Raw genomic sequence first — 17,408 nt, 5'->3', positions numbered from 1 at the left:
TTGAGTTTGAGTTGATTTAATACAAGAAATTAAGTACTACTATACATTGACATTCACACTTTCAAGAATTTAGCAAGTTTTGCACTTAAGAAATGTCTATAATGCGTCAATATATTAATTTACTTCTCCAATAAGCTATCAAAATAGTAGATTTGCGAAGAAAGTTGCAATGATTCAGATTATTCTTTTTTCTATAAAGTGACAATTATTTATCAATGTTCAGCCATTCCGTTTACTAGACAATTATCTCATCCATGAGTGAAAAATAGAAGTTGACAGATCTGTTAACAGGAAAGCAGTGTGTGTGTGTGAGGGGGAGGAGAAATATTAAAATAGTTTGCATTAAAATTCACTGAGAATTTTAGCTTTTAGGGGAAGTCATACTGAAGATCTACATAACTTTTCCTTCATCAGTTGCTTTTAAAGGCACATATTACAACCAAATATTAAAATAACCCGATCATTATGCTAGCTATTTAATATTTATTAAATTAAATTCCAGGTATTTTTAAACATCCCATAATTTCATTAAGATTTATAATCAATGTATTAATTGTTACGCAATGCATAGTATTGTTTGTCCTTGGGTTTAATTTAAAATTTGCAAAAATAATATTTCAGTTTCATGTGAGAAAACATTTGTTTTTTATATATAGCTATTGATACTATCTAGTCATATTCATTCATATAAATATGTATATGGCATTCAGCTTTGTTCGGGTATTTTCCCACATCACTGTAGTTGTGCTTTTAAAGTTGTAGCAATGTTTCGGCAGAATCTCACCTGCCATCATCAGGCTTCTGTACAGAAAACTTATATATATATATATATATATCCAATTCAGTGGTGGGATTCAATTTTTTTTTACTACCAGTTCTGTGGGCGTGGCTTGGTGAGCGTGGTGGGGGAAGGATACTGTAAAGTCTCTAGTCAGAGGTGGTATATTTGCCGGTTCTCCGAACTACTCAAAATGTCTGCTACCGGTTCTCCAGAACTGGTCTGAACCTGCTGAATACCACCACTGAACCAATTTAAGCTGATGCATTTTTATATTTATAACAGCAACACAAATCAAACAAATGCTTTGAGAAATATGCTAAATTGAGTTTGTGAAAAGCTATTGCATACTCCAAGCAGATGCTTCTCACTGGAATTTCATCAAAGAATGATTTTTTTCAAAGGGGAAAACAGAGAGAGAAATGAAGAGCTGTAGTTTGTTGCTAGGCAACTCCACCAGTACTCTTCATTTCTTCTGTGTTCTCTGAAAACAAAATATAAAGCTGTTGCTTGACAGTAGCATTGTACTCAGGATTAACGCAACTGAAGCATGAGGAAGAATAAGGTGTTTGCCTTAGGCAGGATAGTAATTTGTTATTATCATACATCATTTATTATCATTATTCTTTCCTGTCAGAGTGATGCTTTAGTTGGCAAGTTAACTAGTTGACAAGATAACTTCCTCAGTCTTTGGCACTACATTATTATTTTATTTTGTTATTATCCAACATATATATTTATATACCACTTTTCCACAGCAGGTCGAGGAGTTTGGGGTATGTTTCTCCACAACATCAGTCCTCTAAGGGAGGGTGCCTCACACAGAGAGAGAAATCTCCAAAATCATCCTGTGAACTTTTGTGGCCAAGAGTGAATTTACTGTAGGCCTCCCCAAACCTAATTCGGTATCTTAACCATTCAGGTTCTCTGCCTCTGGACAGATCTTAGACTAGCCCTGCAGTTTTTGCACTTTTCCTGGGAAAGCAATAGTTCTAGGATTAGCAAATCTAACCAGATCCAAAATTAAGTCAGTCAATTAGCCATTATTCCAATCCATCCACCAGTCACTTCTTTTTGTTTTGAGAGATGCGATTCTGAGTCCTGGCCCTAAAATCTCAGACTTTTTGGTCCACTAAGATTGCATAATAATTTTTACCTGGCTTTATCCAGCCATCCTATAAATAATTTTATGATAAAGGTCTGTGTATCCTGTGTCTTGTATCCCATGCCTCACTTGTTTTTACCATGCTGAACATCTGCTTTCAAGTCTTTTATTTCTTCCTTGGTGTGTCTTGCTATGTTATGTCTGCCAGGTTACATTTCTTTAACTCTAACTTCCAACCATGCCAGTGTTTCTAATTCCATCTGTGAAATATTGGAATGAGTATATCAGGGCATTAAGGACTGAGAAGAAAACTTCATTAACTGCATGTTAAACTAATGAACATAATTATCACATTTTATTTTTATATGATAGGTCTATATTATTAATAATGTATGAACTGATACTGGAGTTAGTAGTCTAATTCTGATATAGTCTAGAACAGAATATAAAATATCCTTTTATCAAGGCCGTTTAAAATTGTGAAATTTCAATTGGTAAGTTATTTATATTATTGTTTATTTACTTACATGTATGTGCTTTGAACAGGCTTTTTTTAAAAAAATCAGTTTGACAATGATACAAGTTGAAACAAACTGAAAAATCAGATTAATTCTATTAATTATACAGAATACAGAATTTTGCTCGTCCCATCCATATTAGTTGATCTTGGCCAATTAAGAATCACATGTTACTTTTGATGAATGTACAATAATGTGAGAAATATGAGATTTTCTCCTTGTTGTATGTTCCTAAGTGACATTATTTTAGTTTGAATCCTTTTGTCTTTTCCAATTTCCTTGTATGTTACATCAACAGTGGATATATCTTTGCAATTTTTAATTTAACATCAAAATTCCTAGTAAATTACATAGAAGAGTATAATAATAAGATCTACTTATGTAGCTACAGCAGAGGCGGGTATTCAGCAGGTTCTGACCAGTTCTGGAGAACCGGTAGCGGAAATTTTGAGGAGTTCGGAAAATTGACAAATACCACCCCAGACTGGGAATTTTACAGTCTCCTCCCCCTACCACGCCCACCAAGCCACACCCACAGAACTGGTAGTAAAAAAAAGTTGAATCCCACCACCACTGAGCTACAGTACACTATAATTCTATAAAGCACTTCTAAATTCCACTTAAATTTGCAAGTAAAGGTGTTCAGAATTTAGGCGCCACTATTATTTAAACCTATGGTTTCAAGAATAAATGGTTTGGAAAAGAGAAAGAGAAAAGGGGACAAAAGAGTCATGGACACATTTGGCATGAACTCCATTTACCATTTGACTTTCTTGAAAATTATTTTCCTGAGGATATTTGGATTTTGAATTAAAAACATATTTCACTACCTGCTGAGAACAATATTTATAATTACATCCACACTAATTTGTTTAATGAGTAAAAATACGGACCGTTTAACACCTAAGTAACAAACTGAACTTGCAGAGTCATTGCACAGGATAATCCAGAAAGATGGAAAGGTTCATTTGGGTTTTATTGATCAGCATTATTTAGGCTTTTATGTCTGAGATGGCAATAAAAACAGAATAAACAGCATACATTTACACTCAAGAGATGACCAGAGAGAATGACTGGCTTCTGCTGAACCTGGTAGTAGTGATATTAAAACCAAGCATTAGAACACAATAGATAAGAACTATATTCTTCCTCTTGCTTTTATATTTTTAGTGCTATTGTGACTTTTAATTTCCTAATAAATGCTTAGATATAATACTAGAGGGATTTTAAAGCAGCACAGAGCTAGTCTATAATTGGCAATGCATAGCATTCGGAACATTTGGAAATTATTTATTAATCAGATAAAATTAAAGCAGAATATAGAGCATCTTCCCTCTGATTTTATTCATCCAAGACCCAATCTTTTCAAAGAGATTGAGAAATGATAATGAGTTCAAAATTGCTGAGTGAGCTTCATGAGTGAAGATAGAGCAGATCCCTGATGACACATATTTTATTTAAAATTGCTTACTGTGAGTTGTATTAAGTCTTCAAGAAATATAAAATAATACAAAAATAAACATTTGTTATGGCCCAATAATACAGCAATAGCACTTAGAGATATATATCACAGTGCTTTAAAGCCCTTCCTAAATGGACAGATATTGCCCCCAACAATCTGGGTTCTTATTTTACCAACCATGGAAGGATGGAAGGATGAATCAACAACCTTGAGCCTGGTGAGATTTCATCTGCCAAATTGCAGGCAGCTGGCAGTCAGCAGAAGTAGCCTGAAGCAGTGCACTCTAACCACTGCGCCACCATGGCTCGCTATATATTCAGGTAGTGAGTATAGGAAGTAAAACAAACATTTTTGGGGAAAATATTTTATGGGTATTGAATAGTATGGTTGATAGTCTGAATTCTTCTGACTCTACCAGGGCTGTGGACTATTTTTGGGATAAGATTATGATACTTGGAGTTTGTGAGACCTGCCCCAACTGGCTCCCTAGGAAAGAAGCACCCTCAGCTCCATTTGGTTGAAGTGATAGCTTCTTTTACTAAAGATTGCTGATTGCAGTAAAAGTAGGCTAGGACTAAAGTTCTCACGCAAAAGTTTACACGTTTTTCCGCTTAATCACAGCTCTCTCCCTCTTGACCAATGGTGTACCGCAAAGGTGTTTGGGGGGACTGCTTGGGTGTTGGGGCAATTCTCATGCTTTTCCCAAGCTTCATGGCATTGAAGACTGAAACAGGTTGCTTTCTCACACTTCTGGTTTCTGTCAAACCGATTATTCCCCCCTCCCCAGTTTCTCATTTCTACCCCATACAAGCTTATTGCCCATTTCCTTTCCTTCCGCCCATCAGTTGACGGCAAGATGATAGCAAGGTGCCAAGATGACAATGGCTGATCTTGACAGCCCCCTTCTTCTGCCAGCTGCCAGTATGATTGATCTAGCTCTTGCTCCTTTGTCAGATCTGTTATCATTCTATCAATCACACTGGACTCTTTCAATTTCTTTGTTGCTCACTTTTATCTGCACTCTATCTGCCCATGGTCAAACGAGCTTCTCGGCATTTCCAGATGCCAGTTCTCTGGAACTACCTCTCTTTTATCCCCATAGGTGAGTTTTCTGGGACCTTTAGTTTGGCTGCATATTCTGTTATTATTTATGGCTCTGTGGAATGGGTAGGGGAATTCTTCCTCTCTCCACTTCTGTCCTTCCTTTTTCCAGCTTAAATAGATCAAGACTTTTAGCTTGTAGACTTCATTCTGAATTACTTATTGTTTGCTTCTTCACAGGCTGACATATTGTTCTTGTGCAGAATCTCAGCCATCTTTTGCAGGGACCAGTAGGTTATTAGTTCAGGTTCTTTTTTGAGAGAGACAGAGAGGGGAGGAGGGAGAGAGGAGGGAGGGAGAAAGAGAGAGAGTGGGGAGGAGAGAGAGAGACACAAACACACACACACAGAGATGATAGGTATACAATATACATCTTAAATTCTAGGAAGAGCGAATAAAAAAGGTGTCTCTCACATTATGAAATTGGCTGAGTTCAGATGTCCCAATCAGAGCTGACCTCATCAGCTGTGATAGAAATGTAACTCTGTTTTAATGTACTGTTTATAACTATTTTATTCTTTTATTCTCTATTTATCATTTAATAGAAAATGTATATATTTCATATATTCATTGTCTGGTTGAATAAAATCAAGTGGTGTAAAGCATAACAATTTTTCACGTTTATTGCTGATGAAACTGATATTAAAATTGCATTTGCTTTCGGAAATCCTTGCCATTTATTTATTTTAATATACAGAAGTCTAGTTCAGGTTCTTATTTTATTGGCTACTCTGCCTGATTAAAATTTATCAAGTACATATTTGTATATACATATCTGTTCTCTCTCTCTCACCATCTATCTCTATCTATGTCAACCGTAAAACAATCTACTAATATTTTTTTTTTATCTTTTCCTTTCAGTTTGCTCCCAGTTTTCAAGAGGAGTCTTTGCTATTTTTGGATTTTATGATAAGAAGTCTGTAAATACTATAACATCCTTTTGTGGAACTCTTCATGTTTCCTTCATAACACCCAGTTTTCCAACAGATGGCACCCACCCTTTTGTCATTCAAATGAGACCTGACCTTAAGGGAGCGCTCCTGAGCTTAATTGAATATTATCAATGGAACAAATTTGCATATCTCTATGACAGTGACAGAGGTAAGAGATTTGCCACGTATTAAAATTAATTTCATGCTAGCACAAACCTATTTGCAATTATGAAGAACAATTACAGTGTCAATCGTAGCAGAAGGTAGCACTTTGTCATGTTTTCAGCTTTAAACATTTAAGGCGAGAAGGTTGAATTGGTGGTATTTCCTATCACATTGAATGCAGTGCCCTGACCTGCTATTTCAGTTTAGAATACTATATATACAAGGAAAAGAAGAAACGTACAAGTGTGTTCCTACAAATCATTGCAAGGTTCCTCTGTATAGGAATATATTGTGTTGAAAAATCTTTTTAGAAGACTGTCACGAAAGAACAGTGATTTTCACAGCATGAATTTGATTAAGGAAATCGGCAGTTTCTAGACAAGACTTCCTGTGGTCATCCTGGGGACTTAAGGATGATTGATTGTAAAAGTTCTACTTATGTTCTAGTAATTATTTATGTGGACTTGTTGTAGCACAAGCCTTCCTCCCACCTTCCCTCCCTCCCTGCCTCCAAACCCTGTTATGGCTAACTGAGAATTAAAATGAGCAAATGACATCAAAGCTTAGGGACGATGAAAAATAACTAGTTTTTATTAAACACATGATTGCTAGAAAAAAGATAGCTACTGGTGAAATTATATGCCTCGGATTGCCAAAATAAAGGAGGGCTGGTTCCTGGATGGCAAAGTGAAAAATCAAATCAAATCAAATCAAACGTTTATTGTCAATACACAACATATATACAATGAAATTGAAAAACATTTGGCTGGCCTGAACTACTCCTAAGAATACAAAATGTATTTTCCACATCGTTAATTGAAAGAAAATCATGCAATTTTCAGAAAAAAACATATTGGAATAACTTTATTTTAACATATGTGATAACATAACTTATTTGAGCAAAAACTAACTATACAAGTCTGTTGGATTAGAGCCAACAACAATAGGTACATTAGGATGTACATGGATTTTATACTTGTAACATAGATAATAGTAACATTGACATATCTCAGTTAAGATTTTTCTTAGAGGTATAGGGCAGAATTATAAAAAAACACACATAAAATATTTATTAATATAGCATGAAGTTCTTAATGTCTATAAAGGTTTATGGATATTCTTTATATTTACCATCATGAATGCAATAGAATTAATCTATTGTATAATTATAAATATATTATTATATTCTCTCTTTTTTTCAAATTGATGACGAAATAATGTATATGTTTGTTTGTCTCAAAACCATTTCATTTAAATTTAAAGGAAAATGGATACCAAAACGGATACCAATGGTCGATCCTATTTACCTAGACTTTGTGCTTTTAGAAGAATTTGAATTGGGGTAATCTGAAGCAAAATACTTATTTAATATGTAAAATTCTTTTTTCTATGGACCCAGGCCCCTTCTAATTTTGCCTCTTTATACTTTTTTTCCAATTGTAAATTTATTATTTGCTTATATATGGTCCTAGGCACTAAAAGGTTTTCCTGTCACTAGGTTAGGATTAAATAAAACTAAGTGGGATAGATATACTATTTTGCACCATTAATACTGTTTCTGAAGTTTGGAGTGAAAGCTGGTCCTGTAAAAAAATTAAACATATTATTTTATGAGAAATATTATTAGCAACTATGTAGTCTCATGGGCAGAACTACTTTTGATTCAGAAGTTTCAGGGAAGTTTTTCTCCCTCCAAATGTGTTTCCGTTATATAACAGTTGAAATATTGGTTTTGTTATTCTCAGCGAGCATTAATTTTGCCCAGTCAAAGTGGTACTCAGGGGCTTTATTCTATCATATATGGAGGTTGAGAAACGATGTGACTCAGCTTTCAAACTGTGGGTTAAATTCAATAGTAATTTGTTGTCAGGAATTATTTTTGAAGATAAAATTGGAGCCACTACTGAATCATTAAAAACTATGTTTTGAATTCATATTCTCCATATATTGGTTTTCTGTCTTAAAATGGAGAGAGAGAAATTTGAAAGTTTGTACCTTCCAGAGGGATCAATGGCACGATGTACTTCCTATGGTAGAAATAACATTTAACAAGAAATACTTTTCCATGAAAGCACTTTTCAAGCTGTATTTTTATTTGAAATCCATATCTATCAATCCTTTCCCACAAAATACCAATTTGGCAAAGCAGTAATCTAAAAGAGAAATATTAGCTCTTCAGTATAATTTTATACCAATTTCTTTCATTCTGTCACCTGCTATTTCTTGCAAGATTACTTTGCAAGTATTTGTCTGAAAGGCCTTAATTGAGGAAAACATTTTTTAAAAATTTGGAATAGAGAAAAAGATAGAAAAAAATTAACCTAGTGTTTCCTTCCAGGTCTTTCAGATATACACAGTCCACAGTTCTTAGGCAATTGTACAAGCAAGTCCATTAACTAAGCTACCTGGGAATTTGGTTAATGATGCTAGATTAAGCACACATTATTGCTACAGTGCTCCATATTATTTCTTTCCAAGTTGATATTTTGGTTTACATGCTTTAAAAAGATCCTGGAATTAAGATACAAGTGTTTACTTATAATGTCTACTTCAGTGTTTTCTCTTTAAGCAAATAGTTTCCTTATGAAAGTTGAAAGTGAAATTTATACAACTTTTCATTTCCTTAATGTTCTTAATGTTATCTTTGGGAGTTACAATTCCCAGAATGCTTCCTTGACTCATGAAAGTGTTTGCCAACCCTAAGGCTCAGTAAAACGTCCCCAAATACACATTCCTGCCTGATGTAGCCATTTAAAAAAAATGAGTGGAAATGTCAAGAAAATATATTGCTCATTTCCAGCCATCTGGACAGAAATAAATCATGTTAAATGAGTTCTGAAACAAACCTGAAATCATATTTATTTGAATGAACATTACAATGATTCAAACCTATTATAATACTTTTTTTACTACCACAGTGCTCTCTTACTGTTATTATTACTATTAACTATTCCTGAAAATATGACAACTGTCTCAGGCTCCGTTCTTTGTTCTCCCCACCATATCACTGACCAATGCAACAAAAGAAAGAAAGAAAACAGGTTGATGAGAAAACAAGGTCCTTCGCAGAGCAAGGGAGAAGGACATGGTTGAAACAAATGAGTTTGGTGCTAGCTGAAAAAAACCTGAAAAAGCACTGAAGTGTCTGGAAAAAAAATTCAATGAGTAGACAGACATAAGGTTGGAAATGTGGGAAGACCAGAGTTAGAATGAATCTGGTAATTGATATAATTGGTGTTGTTATTACTGAAAAAAAAGTTCCTCACTTTACACAAATATACAATGTATCATCAGAACATTGAAAGGTAAAAATGTGAAATTCTCGGAGCGTGAAATCTCAGGTAAAGCAAGCTTTCTTGAGTGTCATTTTCAATTTATTACTAGCAATCCTGTCTTGGTGGTATTTAATTTCAGTCTGTTCTCTTAATCCAGCCCATTATTTAATTTTAGGATTAGGGTTAGTACCTTTGAATACTATTTAATTAAATCAGGGGTCTTGACAGCTTTAAGACTTGTGGACTTCAACTCCCAGAATTCCTCCTCCTCCAGTCATGTGGGCATGGCTTAATTTGTGGGTGTGGCTTGGTGGTCACGTGATTGGCTGGGCATGGCTTGCATGTAAATATTATAAATATTTATATAAATATTGAAATTTTTTTATAAAAAAGAGCAACTTTTACTCAAAATCAGGCAAAGCAGGCAGATTGAGTTGCTCACAGAATCACAGATTCATTCAGAAATCTATCTATCTGCCATTGGCTAGCTCAGTCTGTCACATAAAATTTGCAAGCAAACTCATAAAATTTGCTAACAAGCAAACTCACAAAATTAACTCACAACACACCATGCATGTAAATATTGAATTTTTTTATTTAAAAAAGAGCAACTTTTACCCAAAATCAGGCAAAGCAGGCAGGCAAATTAAGTTGCTCACAGAATCAGAGATTCATTCAGAAATCTTATCTATCTGCCATCGGCTAGCTCAGTCTGTTACATAAAATTTGCTAGCAAACAAACTCACAAAATTAACTCACAACACACCATGTATGTAAATATTGATATTTTTATATAAAAAAGCAACTTTTCTCCAAAATCAGGCAAAGCAGGCAGATTGAGTTGCTCACAGAATCATTGAGTGATCTATCTATCTGCCGTCGGCTAGCTCAGTCTCTTAAATTTGCTTGCCGTGAGCCTGCACTGAATTTGCTTGCAAGCAAACCTTCCATCCTAAGGGAGGTTCGGCTGTGCTTATCTAGAAAGCAAGAAATCCAACCATTTCCTGCTTCCTAGCTAATCTAAATCTCCCAGCACAGCAGAACAGCGGTCGTCAACCGGAGTCTAGGACATAAAACTAATGCCATCATTGTTTTGACAATTCAAGCTTTCTTTCCATGTAGTATGGAAATTACTTTCATATGTATTTATGTAAGCAGTGCCATACATAAATACTGTACACATGAAGTATATAATGCATACCCACTCTCCCAATTGATTGTGGTGAAATTCTGTCTCCTGAAGTGATCAACTCTGGAGGAAGTGGTGAGGAAGACCCAATGGTAAGAGGAGCCATCTACCCTTTCTCCATAAAGACTCACATTAGGGTGCCTGGCACTGGAATCCAAGGGGAGCTTGAAGCCATAGTAGACACTGGCTGCACCTGATGTCTAATCAGCCCCCAGACAGTTCAGAAGTTAGGAATAAAAACCACATCCCTGAGATGTCCTGAGATGTTTTGAATAAGTGGACAGTTCCCCGATCGGGGTGGGGAGGGGAGCCTGCAACTTCAGTCACTGAATCCATAAGGCTGGAGATAGGACGACATGGGGAGATGATACGATTTGGGGTCGTCCCCAAAATGACTGAAAAGTACTGAATGAGTTCTTATATCTTTATATGGAAGCAAAGGATCATAGACTTGAATTGACTTTTTAAGCCATTATGTCGGCTATCGTTTTTCAGTGCATGGTTAAAACCACCATATTAATAACAACAGAGTAGTTTAGGTCATGCTAGGAACTTAAATGATAGATGAATCAATCCATTGGCAGACATGCTGCTTCCGAAAGATGGTATTAAATGTTGTACAGGTAGGCCTTGATTTATGACCACAGTTGAGCCCAAAATTTCTGTTGCTAAGCAAGACCATTGTTCAATTAATTTTGCCCCATTTTATGACCTTTCTTGCCACAGTAGTGAAGTAAATCGTTGCAGCTGTTAACTTAGTAACATGATTTTTTTAGTGACTCTTGTCTTCCAGTCCAGTTTGCTTGTCAGAAGGTCTCAAAAGGTGATCACCTCATCCTGGCACACCGCAATTGTCATAAATATGAGTCGGTTGCCAAGTGTCTGAATGCTTCAATAGTCACAAGTTTGAAAAACAGTCATAAGTCATTTTTAAAGTGCCATTGTTAACTTTGAAAAGTCACTAAACAAACTGTTATAAGTTGAGAACTACCGGTATATATATAAAATTAACGAAAGGCTATAGTTTGGGAATAATGGACTGATATAGAAAAGAGATAAAGGAAATCATAACTAGTTACTGTAGAGTAGGGGTGTCAAACTTGTGTCTTTACGTTGTCATCATGTGATGTATCATGACTTTTCCCCCTCCATTAAACTAGGCGTGGGCGTGGTCAGCGCATGACGCATCCAACCTGCGGGCTGTGAGTTTGACACACCTGCTCTAGAGTCATGCCATTTTTTCTATTGTATCCAATTTAACCTGTGAGATTCCAAAATTTGATCAGAGAATTTATTACAGTCATATATACTATATTCCTATCATCTTTTTCCCTATTTAGATTTCCAACTTATTCTGTGGTGAGTTCGTTGGAATGCTCTTTTTCACCAAGAAAGATGAGGACACTTCATATATTCAGAATGAGTCATTCTCAGGGAGTGGGAAATAATTAGAGGTAGACAAGCTAAATTTTCTTTCAAGCAATAGTTTTCCCCCTCCCCAACCAGGGGTGGGATTCTACCAGTTCACACCTATTCGCTAGAACCGGTTGTTAACATTCTAAGCAGTTCAAGAACCAGTTGTTAGAAGAAATTACTGGCCTAATCCTGTAAGGAAGGCAGGAAGGAAATATTCTGGTGTTGCTTACAGAAACTGCCTCTCCATTAACCCTTATTACGTTCTTGGCAGGACTAGACTTCCTGTCTCACGAACGTCTCTGGAGTTTTTTTCCCCTCCTTTGCTGGTACTTTGCTTGTGTGGAGTGACCATTCAAAATTACCATTCAAAATGGCACTGAAAAAAGTATCTTATGGCCATTTTTCACACTTACGACTGTTGCAGCATCCCCACAGTCATGAGAGGCCAGGCGTGGAGATGTGTGCCTCTATGTGTGTGATATTGAGTTGACCACACCCAGCCAATAACATGACCACCAAGCCATGTCCACCCAGTCACATGACCACCAAGCCATGCCCTCCATCTAAGCCACACCCACAGAACCGGTTGTTAAAAAATTTGAATCCCACACCTGACTTGACAGTATAGCTTTATTCATTGAATCTCCTAATACTAATATAGTTTCCAATATTAAATATATGTAAAATATTCATCTCTCTCTCTATCCTCCCTCTTCCCCCCCAGTTTAAAGAGGAATACCATATAAACACACTTAAAACTGAACACACTCAAAATTGTAGATAGTAGATTTTAGGAGAAGCCCTCCTATTCTACCAGCTGTTAAAATACTAGACAGCATGAATAGTAAAGACCTTCAAGTTTCTAGGGTCTATAATATCGGAAGACTTAAATGGACACTGAACATCAAAAACATCATCAAAAAACCACAACAAAGAATGTTTTTCTTGCACCTACTCAGAAAGCTTAGACTGCCCGAACTGGTAGAACACCACCTGATTTGTACTTCCACAACTGTCTGGTTTGGCACAGCAACCAAAAAAGACAGATACAGTTTTTAACTGATAGTTAAAACTGCATAAAAAACAACTGCAACCAGCCTGACTTCCCCTGAAGATCTGTATACTGCATGAGCCACGAAGAGGGATGTGAAAATATCTACAGACCCCTCACATTCTGGACATAAATTGTTTCAACTTCTTCCCTCAAGACAATGCTGTAGGCCGGGGCATTGCACACCAAAACAACTAGGCACAAGGACGGTTTATTCTCCCATGCCATCACTCTGCTAAACAACTAATTTCCACAATACTGTCTTACGCCCTGGGATGTCAAACCGCCTAGTAGGCTGTTTTACTATTATCCTTTTCATCTTTCCTATTACCTATTAATTCACCAAGCCATGTCCACCCAGTCACATGACCACCAAGCCATGCCTACCACCTAAGCCACGCCCACCACCTAAGCCACACCCACAGAACTGGTTGTTAACATTTTTGAATCCCACCTCGTCCCCAACCTTGGTGTAGCGTGCCACTGTGGCTCTGATTACTCTGCCTCTCAATTTCCTCCGTAGTCTGTTCTTTTCGTTTTCATCCTTTTTGAAACATTGAAGGAGGCAGCCTCAGACACGAGAGGATCTTCAACTGCTGAATCCCCACCCCAAAAAAGGGGTAGGATAATCTCCCCAGTCAAAACAATGTTTATTACAGTTTTAATACATTTCATGTAAGAATTTTGTCTTACTCATAAAATTATATAATGTGATATTTGTGCATAGGCTGCTCATGTGGCAGCTGCTATACTTGCAAAGTCTAGCTTTTTTATCCTCTTTTGAATGGGGTACAAATGTGATTTATCTCTATAGCATCAGCACTCAGACTTATATACCACTTTATAGCGCTTTACAGCCCTCTCTAAGGCTGTAAACCTCTAAGCGGTTTACAGAGTCTGCATATTTCCCCCAACAATTTGGGTCTTCCATTTTACCCACCAAAGAGGGATGGAAGGCTGAGTCAACTTTGAACCTAGTGGGATTTGAACTGAGAAATTGCAGGCGACAGGCAGTCAGCAGAAGTAGCCTGCAGTACTACACTCTAACCACTGTGCCACCAAGGCTCTTATGCCTCCATGATGACTGATTGCCTGGTTTTCAGACCTTCCTGATTAATGCCTGGTTTCCAGACGTTCCCTAGCATTTTTGCTTTCCCTAACTTGATCGAGGATGCTGACACTTTTCCCAGTTGAGATTGTCGTTGAGTCTGTCTATAACATTGTAAGATTAAAAAAAAAAATTCACGGTGTCTTTTGACTGCTAGTTGGCATTCATGAATGGTCTCCGCTGATCTTCTACCAGTCTGTTCTACATATTGGCTGTTACAGACTTCATATGTATTGTAGATATTTTTTTTCTTGTTGGGCTATTGGGGTTTTGTTCTTGTTGTTTACTTAAGATGTCTTTGAGAGTGTTACTTGGTTCATGTACTGTGGCAGTGCTATATAATTTTTTTCTGAGATGTTTTTGATATATGGTAATATTACCCTTTTCATAGGAATCAAGAGGAAGCTGCTCCAGTCAGCATGCAAAATAAGAGTTTAGTTCAGTTTAGTTTTTAAATTCTTAATCTATGTACTGTAGTTTTAATGTTTCTCCTTTTCATAGCTTGTGTCAGTGGTGTTGTAGTGGGTTGACTGTGTTATTGATGATGTCACCTAGCCTAGTAATGAAATGTTTGCAGGCAAACAGCCAAGCTCGAAGAACACCAAAGCTTCCGTACTAATGATCATATAATATTTCCTTTGATTTTTCAACAAAATTGTTGAGGGGTAAAAAAAGATAAATATTGTAAGTCGCTGAAGAACTAAAGACATGTAACAAGATAGTCTTTTTTGTATATATTTATTCCATTCTTTTATTGATAACTTATAATAAATCTTTTGTTAAAATTGTAGGATCAACTAACTGAATATACAAGTTTATTTGTTTATTTAAGCTAAGGAAAATAAATTAGCAGCCAATACATTTTCTAGGTTTATTTTGAACAGTCATTGTCCATTTTAGAGATAGGAATAAGTAGTGCCAAAAAAAGAAGAAAAAGAACCCAGAGGCTTTAAGTTTATATAGGAGTACAATGGAATCATCTGAAGTAAAGAAAACGGTGCAGAAATGATGCTATCATGAAGAAATTTGGATTTTATGCTTGTTATCACAATTGGCAGATAATGACTTCATAACCATGGTACGGTTCATTTGCAATTCTCCTTTCAGAATACCCTGTCTCAGCTGCAGATTGTGATCTTGCAAATAATCTAGCACTTGAAGACCATGTCCCTGACTCAATTACAGCCACCTCATAAAGCTGCAGCAATTCAAAATACCTTAGCAAAATGCTTTGTGTATTCTGAAGTAACCAGTTGTGTAGTGGATAGTGTCAGGTAGTCAGTGGTGGGATTCAAAAAAATTTGACTAACGATTTTGTGGGTGTGGCTTGGTGGGCGCGGCAGGAGAAGGACACTGTAAAATCTCCAGCCAGAGGTGGGATTTGCCGGTTCTCTGAACTACTCAAAATGTCCGCTACCGGCTCTCCAGAACTGGTCAGAACCTGCTGAATACCACCTCTGCATGTAATCCTCTGAATATTGCAGTAAGATGTACAGTGACAGCATGAAGGACCTAAAGCTGCCCTTCTTACAAAAAGTGGTTCTGAGCAACTCTAGAGAAAATCTAAATTAATCTGTTACTTTTATGTAATTATGTAGATGGCAATCAAAAACAAAACAACAACCATCATTAATTGAGTTCGGTTATTCAGCAATTTGGTTTTCTATAGACTACTGCTAGCCAAATCTGGCTCTAGGTTCTGCCTCAATTTACCTTCCCAATAAGCAACCAAGTCAGAAGATCATTTAAAAGCAGTGCAAAAGTGGGATCTCCCTGAGATCCATCTTACATTCCTTTTTATAATTGACACAACAAAGGAAAATGAAAGAGGAAAGTTGGTTGATCGAGATAAGAGTAACTCCTTCTTGCACAGTAAATCAACTACAAAGCTTATTTGACATAAGATAACCAGATGCCAGTGGACATGAGGAAAAAACTTTTTTTCTTATCAGGACATCCTTCTGTAAATTATCTTTTTCAGTTTAGGAATGTTGAAAGCTATCTAATCCATTCATATAATCATAGGATAAAAGTTTTCCTACATTCCAGTCTGTAATGAACCTGAACATCCTTTTAAAAGAGAAAATAAGTCAAATTAAAATACAAAGTAAATACGTTTATTTAACAAAATCCATAGCATGTGCCCCCTCACTGCACTGACAGCGGCTTTCCAAAGTTTCTGAAAGTGGATTTTAATTAGCCTTCCTTTAAAATGTTAGGTATTTTGTCTTTATATGAATAGTATGATTAGAGTATTATCAGAATTATCAAGTATTATTTTTGCTACATGTTCTCCAGTGAGATATGAGTGGAAAAAGCATAACTAGCTGAATATGGAAGGTGATCCATGCTTCTCTGAAGAAGAAGGGGTTGCCTGTGGTCCTGGAAGAGTCTTGACGTGCCCCCTTCAAAAGAGGCTGTTTTGAATCTTGCAGTTCTTGACAACTATTGTCTGATCTCCAACCTCTTCTTTGGGGGAAATTTGTTGAGAGGTTGGTGGGGAGTTGGCTTCAAAGCAACCTAGAGGCATCGGATTATCTGGACCTTGTTTGGTCAGTATTTAATCCTGAGCATTACAATAAGTCAAACTACTTTGTCTGATAACTAGTGATGGTTTTTTTGTAGGAGCCTGGATTAGAGTAGCACACCCCTATAAGATCTTTGGGTGGCCTTTGAGAGTATAAACCATGATAACCTTTTGGACTTGAGAGTTGCAAATTGGAGGGCTTGTTCTTCAGTGGTTCTGTTCTTGTCTCAGTATCTGTTGCAGTTGGTGGAAGTGAGAGAGAAACAAAATCTGCCTAGTGGCCATATGTACAGAATTCAGCCTTCTCCACCCTGCTAGTTAACATTTACATGAAGCTTCTAGGTCATTTATTTAAGATATATCACTCGTATGTAGATAGCACACAGTTGAAATACAGGTAGTCCTCAACTTGCAACTATTCATTTAATGACTATTCAAAGTTCGTTTAATGAACACTTTATCACTGTGAGCTATTGCATATTGTACATGACAAGGGATCAGCCTTGAAATCTGCCTGGAAGCAGACTGAAACATTTTTTGGGGGGTGGGGGAATTCATCACTATGAGCACATTAAACCTGTGTTGTAAGCCTTGCACTGGTTACATCTAAGGTGGTTTAGATGACCACCTTCTCAAATAGGAATCTCAACTCTCCAATAAGAGAATTCTAGAAGGATCTCTTTTTGGATCCCTACTTTTGTGACAGTCAGAAGACACGCAGGTGCTGCTTCTCAGTGTTATTGCCTATTTTGTGGAACAATCTTCCAGTCAAAGATACATT

General features: G+C 36.6%; 1 protein-coding gene across 6 annotated transcripts in view; it reads left to right on the top strand.

Annotated features, from left to right (window-relative positions):
• GRIA2 (glutamate ionotropic receptor AMPA type subunit 2) overlaps nucleotides 1-17,408 on the top strand; it is a 74,794-nt gene that overhangs the window by 24,328 nt on the left and 33,058 nt on the right. For all 6 annotated transcript variants that reach the window (XM_087936677.1, XM_087936676.1, XM_087936672.1 and 3 more), the window contains exon 3: nucleotides 5,826-6,065. In XM_087936677.1, coding sequence (XP_087792803.1) covers nucleotides 5,826-6,065 — 240 coding nt within the window. The remainder of the gene's footprint in view (nucleotides 1-5,825; nucleotides 6,066-17,408) is intronic.

This window comes from Pseudonaja textilis, chromosome 6 (assembly GCF_049901715.1).
Source record: "Pseudonaja textilis isolate UNSWEBS1 chromosome 6, rPseTex1.2, whole genome shotgun sequence".
NCBI lineage: Eukaryota > Metazoa > Chordata > Lepidosauria > Squamata > Elapidae > Pseudonaja > Pseudonaja textilis.
Note: the sequence above shows the minus strand (reverse complement) of the source record. Positions and strands in the feature narration are given on the sequence as shown.